The sequence below is a fragment of the Pleurodeles waltl genome, chromosome 11 (genome assembly GCF_031143425.1).
Source record: "Pleurodeles waltl isolate 20211129_DDA chromosome 11, aPleWal1.hap1.20221129, whole genome shotgun sequence".
NCBI lineage: Eukaryota > Metazoa > Chordata > Amphibia > Caudata > Salamandridae > Pleurodeles > Pleurodeles waltl.
Genome location: NC_090450.1, coordinates 867,914,318 through 867,932,926, shown reverse-complemented (window position 1 = coordinate 867,932,926; position 18,609 = coordinate 867,914,318). Strand labels below are relative to the sequence as shown.

Genomic DNA, 18,609 nt, shown 5'->3' with positions numbered 1-18,609 from the left:
ATCAACTTGTGATTTTAGCCATGATAGCTTCCTTCTCATTAATAAATAAAATATGCTAGATTGCAAATAAAATAAATAATACATTTGTGTTGCAGCACAAGCTATTGGCCATGAAAAGAGTGTTTCCTGTGCACTAATGACCCTTCTGACATGCTTGTGTGTGTCACAAACTATGTAAATTCATGGAGGCCCCCCACATGTGAACATTTAGCCATTATTAGAGCATCTTAAGAATGTGTTCTGTAAAAAGCTCTGTACACTAATTATTTTGTTGCCAGATATAAGCTTTATATGGAACCCTTATTAAACATTTGCTATACCCATTTGATAAGGATCAAGGTCCAAGTGTGATCACTGGCACTGAAATGGACTGTAGAAACTGACAAATGAGGCAACAAGTAAAACTGAGAAATTTTCAAAACAGAAAAATGTACCAGGAACAAATATTGGGCCTGATTCTAACTTTGGAGGACGGTGTTAAACCGTCCCAAAAGTGGCGGATATACCACCTACCGTATTACGAGTCCATTATATCCTATGGAACTCGTAATACGGTAGGTGGTATATCCGCCACTTTTGGGATGGTTTAACACCGTCCTCCAAAGTTAGAATCAGGCCCATTATGTCGTTGATCCAGGCAATGGAGAAAATTCAGTCTTTGTGCCCATGCATCTCGAATAGACAAGTCACTAACTCAGCTAAAGAAATATTTAAGAAAGTTAAATCTTTTACAAATCTAGCAGATAAGGGCACTTTGCTATTGCAATCAGAGAGCCACTGTAATGAACTGACCATTTTGTCTTTAAAAAAGCAACTGATATCTGTGCCCGGTTCAAGATGTTACCATCAAAGGACCCGATTTCTTGTGACCAAGATATGTTGTCTTGTGAAACCCTTCCTGCTTTTCTGCCTATCAGTAAAGGATATTTAGCAGGACTAATTGAAAGTCAAATCAGGCACCCTGTTGGATCATATTTCGCTTTCTATTCTTTCTCAACCTGCAGACTCAATTTACCCTGCACTGAGAGAATTGGTGGAAACATGAGTCGGTGAGGCCTTTTCTAAAAAGAAAAAAAACTTTGTTAGACCCTACATTAATGGAACGCTACAGGCCAATACCTTTATTGCATGTAGTAAGTAAAATTTTAGAAAAAAAAGGTCAACTATCAGCTATCACTGTTTTTGGAAAAGCATGGTAGGTTCCCTTATGCTCAGAAGGGCTTCTGGCCAGAACATGGGGCAGAAACAGCGTTATTAGCTGTCGTGGAAGAACTGAGAAAAATTCTTGATCAGGGTGGCTAAACTGCAGTAAGATTGCTGGATTTGAGTGCAGCCTTTGATATTTTATCTCATCCATTCTTACTGCAAAGGCTGAAGAAGGCAGGTGGCTTGTATCGTTTCTAGAGGGAAGACATTTTCAGGTTTATAAACAGACATTTTATTTAAAGACCTCTAGGGCCAGATGTAGCAAAGTGTTTGCGCCTCGCAAATGGCGAAAATCGCCGTTTGCGAGGCGCAAAAGCCACTTTGCTATTCAGAAATGCATTTTGCGAGTCGGCTCCGACTCGCAAAATGCATTTCCGACTCGCAAATAGGAAGGGGTGTTCCCTTCCTATTTGCGACTCGCAGTGGGATGCAATACGCGGTCGCAAATGGACTCGCAGTTACCATCCACTTCAAGTGGATGGTAACCCACTCGCAAATTGGAAGGGGTCCCCATGGGACCCCTTCCACTTTGTGATTGGACCCAAAAATATTTTTTCAGGGCAGGGAGTGGTCCAAGGGACCACTCCCTGCCCTGAAAAAATACCGAAACTAAAGGTTTCGTTTTTTTTTTTAAGTGCAGCTCGTTTTCCTTTAAGGAAAACGGGCTACACTTAAAAAAAAAAAAACTGCTTTATTTAAAGCAGTCACGAACACAGAGGTCTGCTGACTACAGCAGGCCTCCATGTTTGCGAGTGCCTATACTCGCAATGGGGCCACAATTTGCGACCCACCTCATGAATATTGATGAGGTGGGTCATTGCGACCCCATTGCGAGTCGCAGTCGGTGTCTGAGACACCGTACTGCATAGCAAATTGCGACTTGCAATTTGCGAGTCGGATGGACTCGCAAATTGCAAGTCGCAATTTTGCATTTTGCTACATCTGGCCCCTATTCTCTAACGTTTGGTGTGCCGCAGGACTCATCTCTGACCTATATGTCATTTAATAATATATGTACCGTCCTTGGTGGAGATAGTGCAGTCTCATGGCCTCACAATAGTGCCATATGCTGATGCCGACGGCACTCAGATTGTTATCTCCTTCACACCTGACACCGTGTGATCAGCTTAAATCCTGTTTAAAGGATGTAGCAGAATGTATGCCAATTAGGTGCCTCAAGCCTAACAGGATAAAACTAAAGTAATGGTGGTCAGCAATGATTTTAATCGCCGATCAGAGACATGCTAGCCAGACTTCACCCTATTCCCAAAAATATAGTAAAAAACCTTGGTATTTGGCTGGAGCACAAACTCACCTTATAAGTAAAAGTGCTGCCATTAGCAGGTAGGTGTTTTGGAAATATGAGAATGCTCAGAAAAAACCTTAGGGCCAGATTTAAGAAAAGTGGCTCTGCACCCAGTGCAGCGCCACTTTTCTTGTGCCCCTCAGCAACCCACTACCCCACCATGTGTGCGCCGTACCTAAGATATGGCGCACCATGGCGGTAGTTAGGGAACCATGTTGATGCTAATCTTGCAAAGCCTATTGAGGCCCACTGTAAACAATGGTGTGCCTCCTTTTAATGCCTGCTCTGAGCATGCTTTAAAAGTGCCAGAAAAAAATGACACAAAGAAATCTCTTTGCAACATTTTTTTGGCCCCCTAATGGGGGAACGCCCCCTTTGCATACATTATGCCTGGGTCAGGCATAATGTACTGCAAAGAGTTACAAAGTGGCACAATGCATGCACTGCGCACTTTGTAAATTTGGCTTTGGCTTGGCGATTTTGGCTTTGTTGGGTCACAGTAGCGTAAAAACAAATTATGCTAATGTGTCACAGGGAGGCGCAAGGGGCCTGAAGGAGGTTAGTGGTCCATGTGCTAATCTAATTCTTTCTCATTTGGCCTGTGGTAATTCTCTCTAGTTTTGATGTCCCCAGTACATGGTGAGAAGATTGCAGGTGATACATAATGTGGTGGCTCGCCTCCGGCTAATGATTCCAAAACACAAGTCAGTATCATGTTTGCTAGCTTACCTTCACTGGCTACCTGTTAAAAAGAGAATCTAGTTTAAAGCTCTTTGTATGGCTCATTGAGCTCTACATAATAGGGGAATTGACTACTACAGCTTCTGTTACGAACTTATACTCCCAACAGGACCTTGTGACCAACTGCTTCATCTCAGTTAGTCACTGTACTGAAGGCTAGAAGTGGTGGCAGGTCCTTTGCCTGGTTGGTCCCCTGATTATGGAACTCCTTACCTGGGAAGATATGGAAAATTGATAAGGAGCTGAGGTTTAGAAAGCAATTAAAAATCTTGCTATTTGTCTAAAGTCATAAAAAATGGTCTGGCTATTTGTTGCATGGCGCTGTGAGGCCCATTTCGGTAGCCATGCTCTTCACAAAATTTCTAGTCTAGACTATAGGTTTGATGAATGCAATTACAGTAGACAGTGATTTAGAACTATGGCTATGTGCTTCCCTGCTTTCATCAACATCCTTCAGTGGGACCTTTACTTTATTTTAATTGAGGATGAACTCATATATTAAACAAAGTTCCTAATTAATCTCAGGGGGACTGGTTTTAAACTGGTAGAAGGTAGAAGTTGTACAGTGTACAATTTGTTTTAAAGAAACAAATTTCAGCGATAATGACTGGCAAAGAGCTAAGACAATATAAAGACAGGTCCTAATGGTTAGTCATGTTGGGTGCACCACCCTGCCTTTAGAAAGGTTCTAAAAACTTGTTTTTTCTGCCAGTAGTGCTTGAAATTGGGTGTTTTTTTCTTGCTATTGACTGAGACTTATTTTTCAACCATGATATCTTGAGGGTCTAAATATGCTTCCCAAATAAATCCTCATTCATTTATCCAAAATGCACAATCATTTCCCGAAAAATTAAATGGGATAAGTGTGATTCACAATGGCAGGGATGGGGGAGTGGTACTAGTGGGAAGTGGGACATGATGTCTGCTGGGAAAGGCAGACACAAGTGGAATACCATATAAACTGTAAAAACTCCAGATGGGAACATGATTCCCCAAAACGAGTAGTATAATACTAGAAGATAAAACAGTGGCACGCAGGAGGCAATATGATGCGTGTAATATCTTATGATTGAAAGGGCCACACATATACAAAAAGAAGGAGATTAGATGTTGTGGATATTGTTTTGAGCCACTTTTGACGGCCGGTGAGGAAAAGCCTCATTACAAAAACGGCAGAGCATAGAGAATGCTTACCGTATTTTTTAATATATTTTACCAATGCAAAATGTATTGAATATTGATCCGTATGGGCATAAACCGGATCCCTCAATTTGAGGTGAACTATTGGTGGGAGTACTGTTTGAACCATGATACAAATGTGACCTAGAAAGTGTTTGTTCTCTGTGTTTTCTTTACAGGTACTCAAAAGGAGCTGTGCATGTATAATAATATTAACAGCAAAAGATACTGGCACAAGTCTTAGTGAACTGGTGCAAATAAGAGTAGGTCCTGAAGAAAGCCATATTGACCCCACAGTCTGGAACAAGTCAACCTTAAATTAGGTGTAAGAGTGCATTATATCTCCATGAAACATCACACACTTTTTTAATCTTGTCCGGGAGCACCATCAATAAAGTTACACCAGTAGGAGGGCGCCCTCTAGACAACACCATTTTTGTTTTTCAGATTAAGCACAGAACACTGTTTACGCGCACAAAAAAATCTTTCACCTGTTCCGCTGTAGTCAGACATGGAAGCACACCCTGGAGATGCTAGGCACCCAGGGTAGGAACCCTATGATGAAGCATGCCACCAACGAGGTTGGTGGGTGGGGGTCTTATAAAGACAAAAAGAGTCTCTTAGAACACAGAGACAAGTTGCATATATCAAGAAAAGGTAATGCAGCTGCTTTCACTGTTATGATCACAAATTCGATTTGGGAAGGTAAGCAGGTATTCTCCTCTTCTCACTCTCTCTTGTGTTATTTTTCATGACTGATAAACCCTGACCTGAGGAAGCTGTCAGATCTCACAAGAGTGACAGAAAAAAAAGTGAACTTGCTAACCACGTACTTTACCACGTACTTTTCTGAACTCCGATCCATTGTCATTAAACTACAAGGGCCAGATGTAGCAAAGGTTTTTACCCATTCTGTGTCTATGGGGAAAAGTTTTCGTACATATGGTCCCAAGAAACTGAAAACACACTGGAGACAGACTGAATGAAGCTGAAGGGAAATCGTGACGCAGTCATTCGTACTTTCTGGAGAGAGTGGAGGGCCCATCAGTTTTGCTCTGCCTGGAGGAATGATGAATGAAACCGTGAGAAACATGGTTATTGGTTGAGAGGGGTGGGAGCCCTACTCAACAAACAACTACAGTCCTTGTCAGGGTGAGCTACAAAAGTCAGTAAATTAACCTGTGCTTAACCCTCTGGTAGCTTCACACAAAAGCAGGCAGGCACACAGTATTAAAGTAACAACACAATATAATACAAATCCCAAACCAATTTAGTAAAACACAGGATATATTTTAATGAATAAAAAGTCATCAAACCAATTGAATGTAATTAGTAAAACTAGAGTCACAATTTTAAAAGTTTTTAGTGACATATGGCATCTAAAAGATCAAAGTGCCAACCACAGGTATCTGGCCTGGAGAGACCGGGGCAAAGTCCAGAGTTAAGACCAACCCTGGTTTGGCTCAGTCTTGGCTTACTTTCGGACTTAAAAGGTTTCTTGAAGAAAAGCCCAGGATAAGGTAGAGTTGAACGGGGCAAGGCAGCAAGCTCTGTCCAAGGGAGTCTTTGACGTTGTCAGTGAGCCACTTGATGAAGTCTTGGTTAATCCGTCGAGAGTGGGAGAAGCTGGAATTCTAGGCCAAGGAGGTTGTCGCCAATGGGGCGCCTGATGTCGCCGAGCCTGGTGGAGATTTTTACCTTTCGGCTTGGACTATTTTTGGGAAGTCAAAAACCTCCAGCGGGACAAAGTTGCAGCCTTTAGCCGAAGAGGGCTGTACAAGGCCATAAACTGTCACTGAGAGGTCCAGCTGAACAGGATTTTCTGCTGTGGAGAAGAACGTAGTGAGAGCTACCACAAATTCAGGCTGACCGATGATGCACCTTGGGCAGACTGGCTGGCAGGTAGGACCCAATCTTCTGTCGGTTCTTCTGTCACTTTTTGGTGATAACTTTTCAAAGTTCCAAGTTGTAGGGTTAGACAGAAGTGTCTGGTCTAACACAACGTCCAATGGTTCATGACCCAGGGGGCACCATTTGGGGGATAGAACTTACTTCAGCAGAGGCCAGGTGCAGGGTTCAAGTCTATGGAGCTTTTTATCTCCCTGTAGTTCACAGAGGAGGCTAGCCATCTACCCCTGGAGTCACTTTTGATGGTTTAGCAAGGCAAGCCTTTAGGCAGCAGTGCAGTCCTCTGGTAGCACCAAGGTGCCCTGTAGACCTTTGGGAGTCCAGATAATCCATCTAAAGTCTTTCACTGATCCAGGCGCTTACTAAAGAGGTGTTCTGATGGTCCAGTATGTTATACCTGGTGCCAGCCTTTAAAATAGAGGAATTTCCTATGCTATCCCCACATCTGGTTCTGAAACGATCTTCCCTTCCCTTGCCAAGCACCAAGAAGTCTGGCGTAGCAACAGACTAGTTTCTGGTCCCTTTGTATGTGCTGGAGGCAAGCCCTTTGAAGTGAATGTGGGGCAGGGAACAATTCCACCTCCAGCCATCCTGGCAGGATGGCCAAACTTGCCAGAATGTAGTCCTACTGTCTGGGAGGAATACACAAGGCTCAACAGCAGAGCTGTTCACAGGCATGTGACCCAGGGCACTAACAGGTAGCAGAAATGGTTAGTACAAAAAATTGGCAACTTTCTAAAAGTGGCATTTTCAGAATTGTGACTTAAAATCTGACTTTACCATTAAAGATGATTTTAAATTACAATTATTTTGAATAAACAGCTGCTGGACAGGTAAAGACTAACCTACTGCACCGCCAGTAAATTCCCTTTTTTCTATGTGGCTAGTTGCTCACCTCACTTGGTTAGCTGTCCAACATCCTAATCCTTAAGGTACATAGCAAATAGAGCAGCAATGCCCTTTAGTCATTTACTCAAGAGATTCCATAAGTCCAAACAACAAGACTTTAAACTTCTTGAAGTTATGTTGTTAAAAATCAGTCCTTTGTTCTTCTGATTCTCTTCATAAAATGCAACCAGGCAGATAATGCATTTCACTCATACACCACAGTGTTTATCAGGGCTGCAATTTACCAAATCATACATTTTGGGACTTATGGACTCTGTTGTGTAAATGACTATGGAACGTTGCCTCTCCATTTGCTATGTAGACAATTCGTTTGAGACCGAACTTGATGTAATAAGGTAACCCGGTGTTATCAAATGGTAGAGGTAGGCTCCACAGTAGTGAAAAACAAATTGAGCTGTTTTTCCCTACCAGGACATTTAAACTTAAGAACACATGTCCTACTTTTTACAAACAATGCACCTTGCCCTTTAGGCCTGTGGGGGCCACCTTAGGGGTGACTTTTATGTTTTAAACAGGGAGAGTTAGGTCTGGCAAAAGGTTTATTTCTCTAAGGTCTAAATGGCAGTATAAAACTGCACTACAGGCTTCAGTGGCATGCCTGAGACTTCTTTACAAAGACTGCTTTAGTGGGTGGCACAAGGAGTACTGCTGGCCAGGTCCGACTTTACGACCCGGGGCTCCCTGTGCAACAGTTTATTGTGGCACCCCCCCACCCCGTGACCTCCTCCTCGGTTTCGCTCACTACCACCCGGCAAATGTGCCCCTCATCTCTCCATCGCTCCCGTTTCACATACATTCATGTGTTTTAAAGCACTTGTAAAGGCTGGCTTTACTAATCTACTCAGCTAGCCACATAAAATATAGGGGCATATTTAAGAGCCCCTAGCGCCATTCTAATGCAATATTAGCGTCTTTTTATTTTACGCTAATGCAGCATTAGAAGCCCAAAAACGCAGTGCCATATTTACAAAGTGGCGCAATGCATGCATTGCGCCACTTTGTATCCCTTTGCGCTACATTATGCCTGCGCCAGGCATAATGTATGTAAAGGTGGCATTCCCCCATTAGGGGGGCCAAAAAATGGAGGTGTTAAAAGGAGGGGTCTGTTGGTTACAATGGGCCTCTGGGTGCTTTGCAGGATTAGCATCAAATTCTTTTACGCTAATCCTGCAAAGCCCTGGACTAGCGTAAAGAATTCTGACATTAGTCCGTTAACTACCACCATGTTGCACCATATTTTAAATACAGCGCACACATGGTGGCATTAAGGGAGCGCTAAGGGGCGCAAGAAAAGTAGTGCAATGTCATCTTTTCCAAATATGCTGCATAGGGGCATGTTTAAGAGCCCCTAGTGCCATTCTAACCACCACATTAGTGTAATTTTGTTAAAGATAATGGGGGGTTAGAAGTCCAAAAATGCTCCGCCATATTTACAAAGTGGTACAATGCATGCATTGCACCACTTTGTAACCCTCTGCGCTACATTATGTCTGCCCCAGGCATAATGTATGGAAAGGGGGCATCCCCTAGTTTGTGGGGCAAAAAAATGGTGCAAAGAAATCAGACAGATTTATTTGCGTAATTTTTTTCTGGCACTTTTAACGCCTACTCAGAGCAGGCATTAAAAGGAGGCTTCCATTGGTTCCAATGGGCCTCTGGGTGCTTTGCAGGATTAGCGTCAACATTTTTTATGCTAATCCTGCAAAGCGCTGGACTAGCATAAACAAATTCTGACGCTAGTCCCCTAACTACCGCCATAGTGCACCGCATATTAAATATGACGCACAAATGGTGGCATTAGGAGGGGTGCTAAGGGACTCAAGAAAAGTGGCGCAGCACTGTGTGCAGCGCCACTTTTTTCAAATATGTCCCATAGGTCAGTGCTTAATTTATAAATAAAAAGGTGCAGGTGCCCAAAGCCCTCCTCTTAAACATGTGGCTGCTGCAATTAAATGTGTGAACACAGAATACAGAGGCAGCGTAATCCTGAAGCTATCTCGGGCCTCTTCAATCCATTTACAGGCACTCCCTGCCCCTTCAGCTCACTGTTGCGGATTTCTGCTTTTTCCCATTGTGACGCTTTTTCGTTTTCCTCTTCCTCTGTCTTTACCATATGTGTATTTTTCTAGCAGTAAATGCCTGAGGCAGAAAAATAAGCACCGGCCCTCAAAAATAAGTGCTGGTGCTCTGCACCGGAAACAACAAACACAAATTAAGCACTGCCATAGGGGCATATTTGAGAGTACCTAGTGCCAGTCTAATGTTAAATTAGTGTCATTTTGTTACACTACTGTGCTGTTAGAAGGCCAAAATTTTTGCGCCATGTTTACATTGCGTTGCCCCACTTTGTAACCCTTTGCGCTACATTATGCCTGCGCCAGGCATAATGTATGCAAAGGGGGCATCTCCCGGTTAGGGGGGGGGCAAAAAAATGACGCTTTGCAAGCTTAGTGTCAAAAAATTTTACGCTAATCCTGCAAAGCGCCGGACTAGCGTAAAAATATTCTGATGCTTGTCCCCTAACTACAGCCATGGTGCGCCATATTTTAAATATGACGCACACATGATGGCGTTAGGTGAGCACTAAGGGGTGCACGAAAAGTGGCGCTGCACTGTGCGCAGCGCCACTTTTCTTAAATATGCCCCTTAGATCTGTTTTTTGCAGCAGGCATATTGACCCTCCATGCTACTTTATGTTGAGTCGATCCTGCCACTAGGCAAAACTCCCATCTCTCTCTCTCTAGCAGGAACATTAATCACAAGAGGTATCTTGACATTTTAATTGTTTCTTGAAGGCTAAACGCACACGAACTTTTCAGCAGGTGCTTTTAAATCTGAAGTTTCGGGGGTTATTGCTAAACACAGCGCCCCCTAAGGTCAGCGGCCTGCGCGGTCGCACCACTCGCACCACCCAAAAGCTGGCCCTGTTACTGGCCCATTAGTAGCATTACATTTGTAGGCCCTGGGTACATGTAGCACCATATAGTAGGGGACTATGAGTAAATTAAATGTGCCAATCAGGTGCACGCCACTTTTATGGACACAGCGTAAGCTCTTTACCACTGGTTAGCACTGAGTCCTAATGCTAGCAAAAATGAATTTGTAAAATAGAAGCTGCAAAGGCAAAAGGTTTGGGGGAAGACCACATCAAGGATGTCAGGTTTAACAGAAACCAAAGTTATTTATAACATCTTCTGTGTTGAAAGGACTGAAAAAACACTGACTCCACCTCTGTCACCCGGTGCTCCAGTGGCTTGATTATTGACTAATGGAGATAGAGAACCTATCCTTCAGTGGGAAAGATGGAGTGATGCAGCAGGTTATGAGGCCAACAAAATGAAATCTATCTGGATTACATGCATCACATGCACTACCATGGAAAATCCTTTGCGGCAATGGCAGGACAATTGCGGTTTGAAGTACATGCTGCTTTTCCCTGTGAAACGTAAGGTGATTAAAGACAACACAACACATTTTTTATTTCACATGAGTAAGTCTAAGACTTGCTGGAGGGATGGCAGAAATTGCATAGAAAGAGGCAACAACAAGAAGGTGATGGGAGGTATGTGTGACTTGCTCTCAGCCACTGGCAATCACTCCGGGCGATATTCAAGTCCGTTGTTTTTCACAAACCATGTCACTTGAAACAAAGGCCAATCTTATGCTAATTGTACTGAAACTGCTCCTCATGGGAACAGTCCATACCCAACTGCTAGGCATGGTCCCCTCCAGAAGGGACTACAAACAGCCCCATACTGGTTTTGACCTGCCTAGGTCTCGTCAATGATGTAGAGCTTGTGTCCTGTGGGACAGTGAGAATGGGATCCATGTCTTGGCATACCTGTTCACTTAGGGCATAAACTTTAACTACAAAAAAGTGATAGTTGGAATGGTTTAATTAACCTCAGCCACTGGCAATGGCTTGGGCCACATTCCATTCCACCGTTTTTCACCCACCATGCCTCTCTAAGCAAAAGCCTGCCTTATGCAAATCAGTACTAACTCTTCTCCTCATGTGACCAGCCTGTACTGAACTGCTAGATAAGGCCTTCTCCAAAAGGGACCACCAGCAACCCCCGACCTGTTTCAAGCTACTTAGATCTCCTCAATGAGGTATAGATTGAGTTCAATGACAGACTGAGCATGGGACCCATGTCTAGGCATACCTGTCGAATTTAAGGCCTAAACTAAAACAAGGTGATGTGTGGAGTGCCTGCATTAGTATTAGCCACTGGGAATCTCTTGGGCTGCATCGTTTTTCAACCACAATGTGAATCTAGACCTAAGCAGGTCATTCTAGAAAAGGCCTGCCTTATGCAAATCAGTACTGACTCTGCTCCACATGGGAACTGCCCATCCCTAACTGATAGTCAAGCCCCCCTCCAAAAGTGACCACAGGAACCTCCAGACTGGCTTCAACTACTTAGGTCTCATCAGTGAGGTTTGCCTTGAGCCTTTGGGACAGTAAGCATAGGACGTGGGTCTAGGAATACCTGTCATATTTAGGGCATAAATTGCAACAACAACAAGGAGTTGGGTGGAATTCTTTAAATAATATCAGACACTGGCAGTCACTCAGGCCTCATTCAGGTCCATTGTTTTTGGCCCACCTTAGGTCATCTTCGGTTACTTGTGTAGTGGGTCTATGGAGGACCTGACCTGGCAGTTTGGGCTAGACTGCTCATATTGGAGCAGAGTAAAGACTGATTTGCATTTAACTGGGTCCAACCTCAGGTGGCCTGGTGTGCAGAATAACAATGGACTGGGATGCCGCCCCAACTAACTACCAGTGGCTGAGATTAAGTCAAGTATTCAATCCATCACTTTTTGTATATTTCAATTGAAAGAAGCACATTCTCCCAATCTGAAGATATAAGCCCAAGGGATTTGGGAGAGATGACTGTCAATCTACACAAATGCAGTGCTGGTTATTGAGTAAATCACAATGGGGGTCATTATGACCCTGGCAGTCTTTGACCGTCAGGCCCAAAACGACGGGAGCACCGCCAACAGGCTGGCGGTGCCTCCCGGCGTATTTGGACCGCGGCGGTAGTGCCGCGAATGCACCGCCGGGGACGGCGGTATACCGCCATTTTAGCCCCGGCGGTGATAATCCACCAGGGCAGCGCTGCAAGTGACTCCCCTACCGCCAGCCTGTTTCTGGTGGTTTGACCCGCCAGGAAGAGACTGGCGGTAAGGGGACTCAGGGGGCCCCTGCACTGCCCATGCACTTGGCATGGGCAGTGCAGGGGCCCCCAGACAGAGCCCGTTGCGCATTTCACTGCCCGAATTTCGGGCAGTGAAATGCGCGACGGGTGCTACTGTACCCGCTGCACATCAGCATTGCCGCCGGCTCAATTACGAGCCGGCGGCAATGTTGATGTGACATTTCCGCTGGGCCAGAGGACTGTAACTCTGTTACCATCCGCTGGCCCAGCGGAAATGTCAAAATAGGGAGCCAGCCATACCGCCAGCAATGGCGGTATCCTGGCGCCCGCAACCTCGGCGGTCTGCCGTGCAGACCGCCGAGGTTGTAATGACCCCCAATGTCTTACCGAGCAAAAGACTATTAGGACTGCACTGAGAATTTGTAAGGGAGGGACTATGGAAGGAATATCTGAGTTAAGTCATCGCAGATCCAGTTGGCCATGCACAAATCCAGGGTTCCGGATGGTGCTGTTGAAAGCACGACAGCCTCCGGCCCCCTGTCCCACAGTACTTGAGCTGAAATGATGATGATGATGAAATTTGTTGTGCACTCAAATGCCCGGAGGATGCTAGACTCCATGCCGGCCTGCTCCAGTGCAGGGACCTGCTGAAGATGTGGACTTGTATGGTCCTTCTATGGGTTCCTGGTTTGTTGATGCTGTTATGGTTGGTTTTATACAATGATGGTAAGTTGGTAATTCTAGAGTGTGGTAAGTGGACCAGAGAACACAGAAAGAACATGCCTTTATTAAAGACTATGAGTGAAATAAGGTTCTGTGGAGGAAGACCCGGATATGGAGATGTAGAGCAACATACTCAACCTACCACTACAGACGATACACTAAGGGGTCTGTGGTAGAGCTGCAGGGGCACTGAGGTCTGTTTAGTTAGTGATATAAAGTTATAAACAGTTACAGGCAGCAAGTCGTAAATGGCTATGCACTGTAGAAAACCAAACCTAACAAGAATGAGAGGTATACATATTCATAAATTTACTCTTGACTGGTTTAGAGCAGTACTTCCCAAACCTTATAGAACCACAATGCAATTTTTATAACAACAAGCTTTTCCGACCCACCTAGCTTTAATGGACATGAGGCAGGGGCAATGTTTTTTAATGTAATAGTAGATATGCTCCCAAAATGCTGTGAATTACCAAAATATAACACTGTTTACAAATTCTTGCATCCCAATGTCACAGTAACTGTTTATAAATGTCACAGTCTGGACCACCCCTTTAGTATGTTTTATCGGACTGTGGCCAAAATATTGAGCTGCCCATAAACGTGGGAGATGGGGAACTGCACTCGAGCTGGAGCACTTTTCAGAGTGAGGGCCTGTGGCATTTGTTCATTAAAAGGCTTCTGAAAAATCAATCTGGGTGCTGATACTAATGATTTAGAAAACCTCTTCTGCAGCAGAGTATAGGGTAAGGCCTCATATCCATTGTGGGGTGTGTGTGTGTGTGTATATATACATGTACATTACATGGGCACCAGATTACATTACTTAAGGTAAGATTATTTTTATTTTCAGGAGAGATTAAATGAATTGTCCAGAGCCAACAACAGGACTTAAACTTGGTTCTCCAGATCTAAAAATTTTCATCTCCGGCAATTAGGCAACATCCATAGTTCTCAAATTATGTGTGAAAGTTATGCACAAGTTGATTGACTGTATGATCAATGATAGTGAGCACATTCTCTATTGAAATGGTTTTGTGATAAAAAAAAAGCAGCAACAAATAGTGGAAGGTTCACCCAGAGTCTTGCTTGGGAATGCTTGCAAGGGTTTGTTTTAATACTGGACATAGGGACATAGCTGCATCTTTGCTCCAGTGGTACTGGAACAATGTTCAATGTTACATCTCTAAAGTCATAGACATTGGGAATAATCATAGCTTGACACAAAGTGTAGCAAATGTATTCAGTAGGGGAGTGGTAAAGGTGTAACACATAACTGGTGGTGCATTTTTGAGCATACTGTCACAAATCTATTACTAAAGCACCATGCGGTAGTGCACTGTCATTAACAGACATCCCATTTTCCGTTGAAAGGGCCACCAAAGTTGCACAGAAGTACAATTGTACTGGTAAAACTATATAGCACATAAATGACAATGTACGGAAAGTTGGTTTTAGTGAATATTTATCAAACTTTGCGTCTTACCAAGTAAAAGTGTCTTGAGTTTTTTTTAATCCTGTTAAAATCTTCCATCACACTCCATCACACTCCAGAACTACAAAAATTTGCTTCATTCTTTCTTTCATATCTGCTGATATATTCTGAAATATGTGTACAGGTATTGAAATGTCGTTGTGTTACAAAAAATAATATCTCATAGCCTTTCCTATTACACTCCTTGTGCCCCAGCAAGATTGTTACATATCTCACTTTTAAAGCTCGTCTCAATTTGCAGTCAGAGAAAGAAAAGTAAACTCCAACCCTAAAGATAACAAAATAAGCAGCAATTTGTCAGAACACACATCATGGTATTTAATCTCTGGCTTTGAAGCAGAGCAAATGTGACAAAATAAACAGAAAATGTAAAGGCATCTTTATTTATTGGTCTGTTGTCACCCACCGTTGTGACCCACAGTTTTAGGAACACTTGTTTAGAGAATGGATTCAATTTAGCTGTTTTCGCTGAATGCAAGAGTGCTGATGAACTACATGAAACGATATAGAGTACTGATCTTCATAAAAAAGGCAGCGTGTCAGGATAACGTTTCTTCAAGAGACCAGCCTTGCCTTACAAGAACATGTTAGATCAGCAGCAAAACTGAAAGGACTGCTATAATCGATCACTTACTTATCTTACGGTAGGGGTGTCTCTTGTGGATAGACTGTGGAGTTCCAGTTGAATTATTATCAGCACAGTGGGATCCTGAGGGGGATACATTATGGTACATGGGTCGTTGAAAGGGAGAGAGGTTTGCTTAGTGAATGTATACAATCCTAATACGGAGGACATGACTTTCTTTGCCTGATTCTTGGACTTAATGCTCCGTTGCTTTGGGCAGAGGAGTTTAACTGTGTAATGTAAGCCATCAACGACAGGAATCCCTCAAGACCGGCCCCCCCATATATGTATATACTCTTCAGTAGATCTATATTTTGAATCACTTGTACATGATAGACGTATGGCGAACACAATATCCAGATAATTTAGCCTTCTCCTTTTTATTCACCCTCTACTCCCAGTACCTTCTACAGAATCCTTGACTAAAAGAATTTGCACAGTTTTGTACTGCAGTTCCCAGAGAGGAGGCCAGAACTGCACCAAGGGAAACATGCATTGGGTGACTTGTATCGATGATTATAAAACTACTCAACCTAATCCTGTTGCCAGAGAGATCACAGGAATGGCAAAAATATGGGAAAATGTTATTGTTGCTTATTAAGAGGGAGATAAATAGAGCCAATATTCTGGCAGTTACAGATAGCGGTAGACAGACAGAACTTGAAATCAACTGATTGCGGGACATAGATATGGGAATACTTTTTCAGTGCTTGAAAAGTATAATGTCAGATATGTGGAAGGGGATTTGCACCATGTCATATCATGGTTAGCTGTAATTGTCGTTGTGAATGGGAGGCAAGAGAAAGGCAGGGAGGACTGAGGTTCAGTAATCTTCCTTTCTGTTGTATTCTTTGTTCTATTTACGGCTAACTACCCTACATGACTATTGTGGACTTTAGCACTGAATTGTATGATGTAATGACAATACCATATTTGGTGTTCATGAACTGTGATGTAAGTAATCAATAAAGAGTTTTTGTAAAACAAAAAAGTATGAAAGAGAAATCATGTTTCTCAAAGACTTACCTAGAGGCACAGGACATTTGTAGTTTAAATGATTCACAGTTCTGCAGACAGTAGTTTTAAAAACACCCACTGCACTGGAATGTGCAACCCTTGTACTCTAAATCATTAATTGTCTCATTAGAGTTTGGTGGGTGACCCGCCATCTGACAGGGTTGTAAAGGAAATTACCTAAGTCACCCTGGCAGGACTACCGCCCACCACATTTATAGATCTCTGGCGGCCCTCTGAAAGTTTGCTGAACAGATGACATGTTTCAGGCAGCTTCTCAGCAGAAAAAACCCGAAAAAACGAATAATGCTTGAAGCGTAATACCGTGTCCCACGAACTCTAAATCAAGCCCTATATTTTGTCTGCCCCTTTTGCCTATTCCCTGTAAAGCTCTCCTTCTAGGAGACAGCCTTTTCAATTTTAGAATTCACTCTCACACACACTACCATTCTCCACTAGTTACAAAACAAGGTACATATTATTGCATTAAAAAATATTAGACTATGAATATACATCTGAATACTCCAGTGTTACTGTAGACTAATGATTCACCCAGAATGTAAAATTTCAATATTGTAGAGTATTCGTACTCTATAAATTCAAGTATCATGGGCACAGGATTATTTTGTGTGTTGATGGTAAACAGAAATTACAGGAGCAATTCATTATGTTCAGTGTACACAGCCACTGAAACTGGTCCATGATAAATTGATTCAATGTCATGGATTTAAACTTTATATAATGTTTTTTAATTTTGCAGTTAGTATGATACTTTTTCGGCCTTTAAAAAATATTCAAGTTAGTCTGTGAAAAGAACACTTGTTGTATGTATCACTTAAATTATGCAACATTTAAAAATTACAACAGGAATTGAGACATACCCAGGTTCCATTTTTAGATCATTTTATGGGATTCTGTTGTTCTTTGAATAGCGAAAATCAGTGAAATTTTGGTCCATATCTAGAAGCATTCATGAGATTATTTTTGTACTACAAGTTCATCATCCCTTATCTTGCTAATGAAATTTGTTCAGAAAGGGCACTTGTGATATCCAGAAAATGTGGCTTGGGAAAATGTTGGAAAATGCTTGGTGAAAGAGGCAATGAATATTTTGGCTAATCTTGCTAGCATTCTGATTTCGCACTGCATTAATTAAACTACCTGTACACTTTTCAGACATTAACTATACTATCCTTTTGATTGATTTTGCTTTCGCCTAAGATTCTACTTCATTATGAATGAACAGTAGACAGAGGGACTGATCATTTTGTATACTTAACTCATTCTAGGTTTCGCTGAATTCTTTAGAAATTAATGCATCTATGATCGGTATAATCTTAAAATGTTTTCCCTGTACTGTAGGATAGATTTTATAACAACAAACTCTTTCATTGTCCCTTCCAGTGAATGCTTACCACATTGATACCAAACATGAGAGCATTGAAGAAAATAAACACATTTGGAGCATATTAATTTTACAGGTATAAATAAAATGGTGCTTTGAGTCCCAGTTACAACCATTTTCAAAACTATTCAACAAATGATCAGTTTTGTCATGTTCATTATAATTTGCACTTTAACATTTTAGAAGATGCCACTGAGCATGGGAAAACCAACAGAAGTTTAATAAAATGTATTTGCATTATGTTAACGTGGCTGTTGTCCGGTGGATATTCCAACACTATTCCTGCTTATTGGGGCTAAAATCCCAAATAAAGGAGCAGCATAACATTTGTAACAACAATAGTTTTTCTCCAGTATTACTCCTTTTGCAGTTTGTTACAGACATAAACATAATGTGAGCATCCGTCTTCTTGATGTCTTTTATTTTATGAAGCTATGGGACCGAAGTCATGCCAATGGAATCTGTCTGCTGTTCTCGTATTGTTTTCTCTGGTCGAATGCACATTGCCAGTCTCTGTGGGAGGTGAATAAAAGAAAAGTAATAAAATTAGGTGTTATTACTATAAATAATTGTGCTGGTTCTTTAATCAGGCACTTTGTGCTTCTATGCAATAGAGAGGGTTTATGAAAATAAATGGCACATACTTTCAAGGAATGTTCTGAGTTGGGGGGTAATTAAAAATCCTGATTTCTGGAGGAACTGAAACATCTGGTGGACATTCAACATACTATTTACAAAGGTTCCTCCATAAGGATAGGACATTTTTCATGTGGCTTCTCTAATGGATTTAACCATTAATCTACAAATCAAAGATTTATTGTTTCCACCCACGGGTTAATCAGCTCTGTGTTTACATTTTGGCAATGAGTAAAAGAGAGATGTCTTGAAATGGTAGAGTTTATGAATTGCTAAACAAGTCAACATCTTATG

General features: G+C 42.3%; 1 protein-coding gene across 1 annotated transcript in view; it reads right to left on the bottom strand.

Moving 5' to 3' along the window:
* Window positions 1-14,243: 14,243 nt before the first annotated feature.
* Window positions 14,244-18,609, bottom strand: part of LOC138265155 (sodium-dependent serotonin transporter-like) — a 590,345-nt gene continuing 585,979 nt past the window's right edge. The window contains exon 13 of the mRNA XM_069212703.1: window positions 14,244-18,192. Within this exon, the coding sequence (XP_069068804.1) occupies window positions 18,112-18,192 (81 nt within the window). The 3' untranslated portion in view covers window positions 14,244-18,111. The remainder of the gene's footprint in view (window positions 18,193-18,609) is intronic.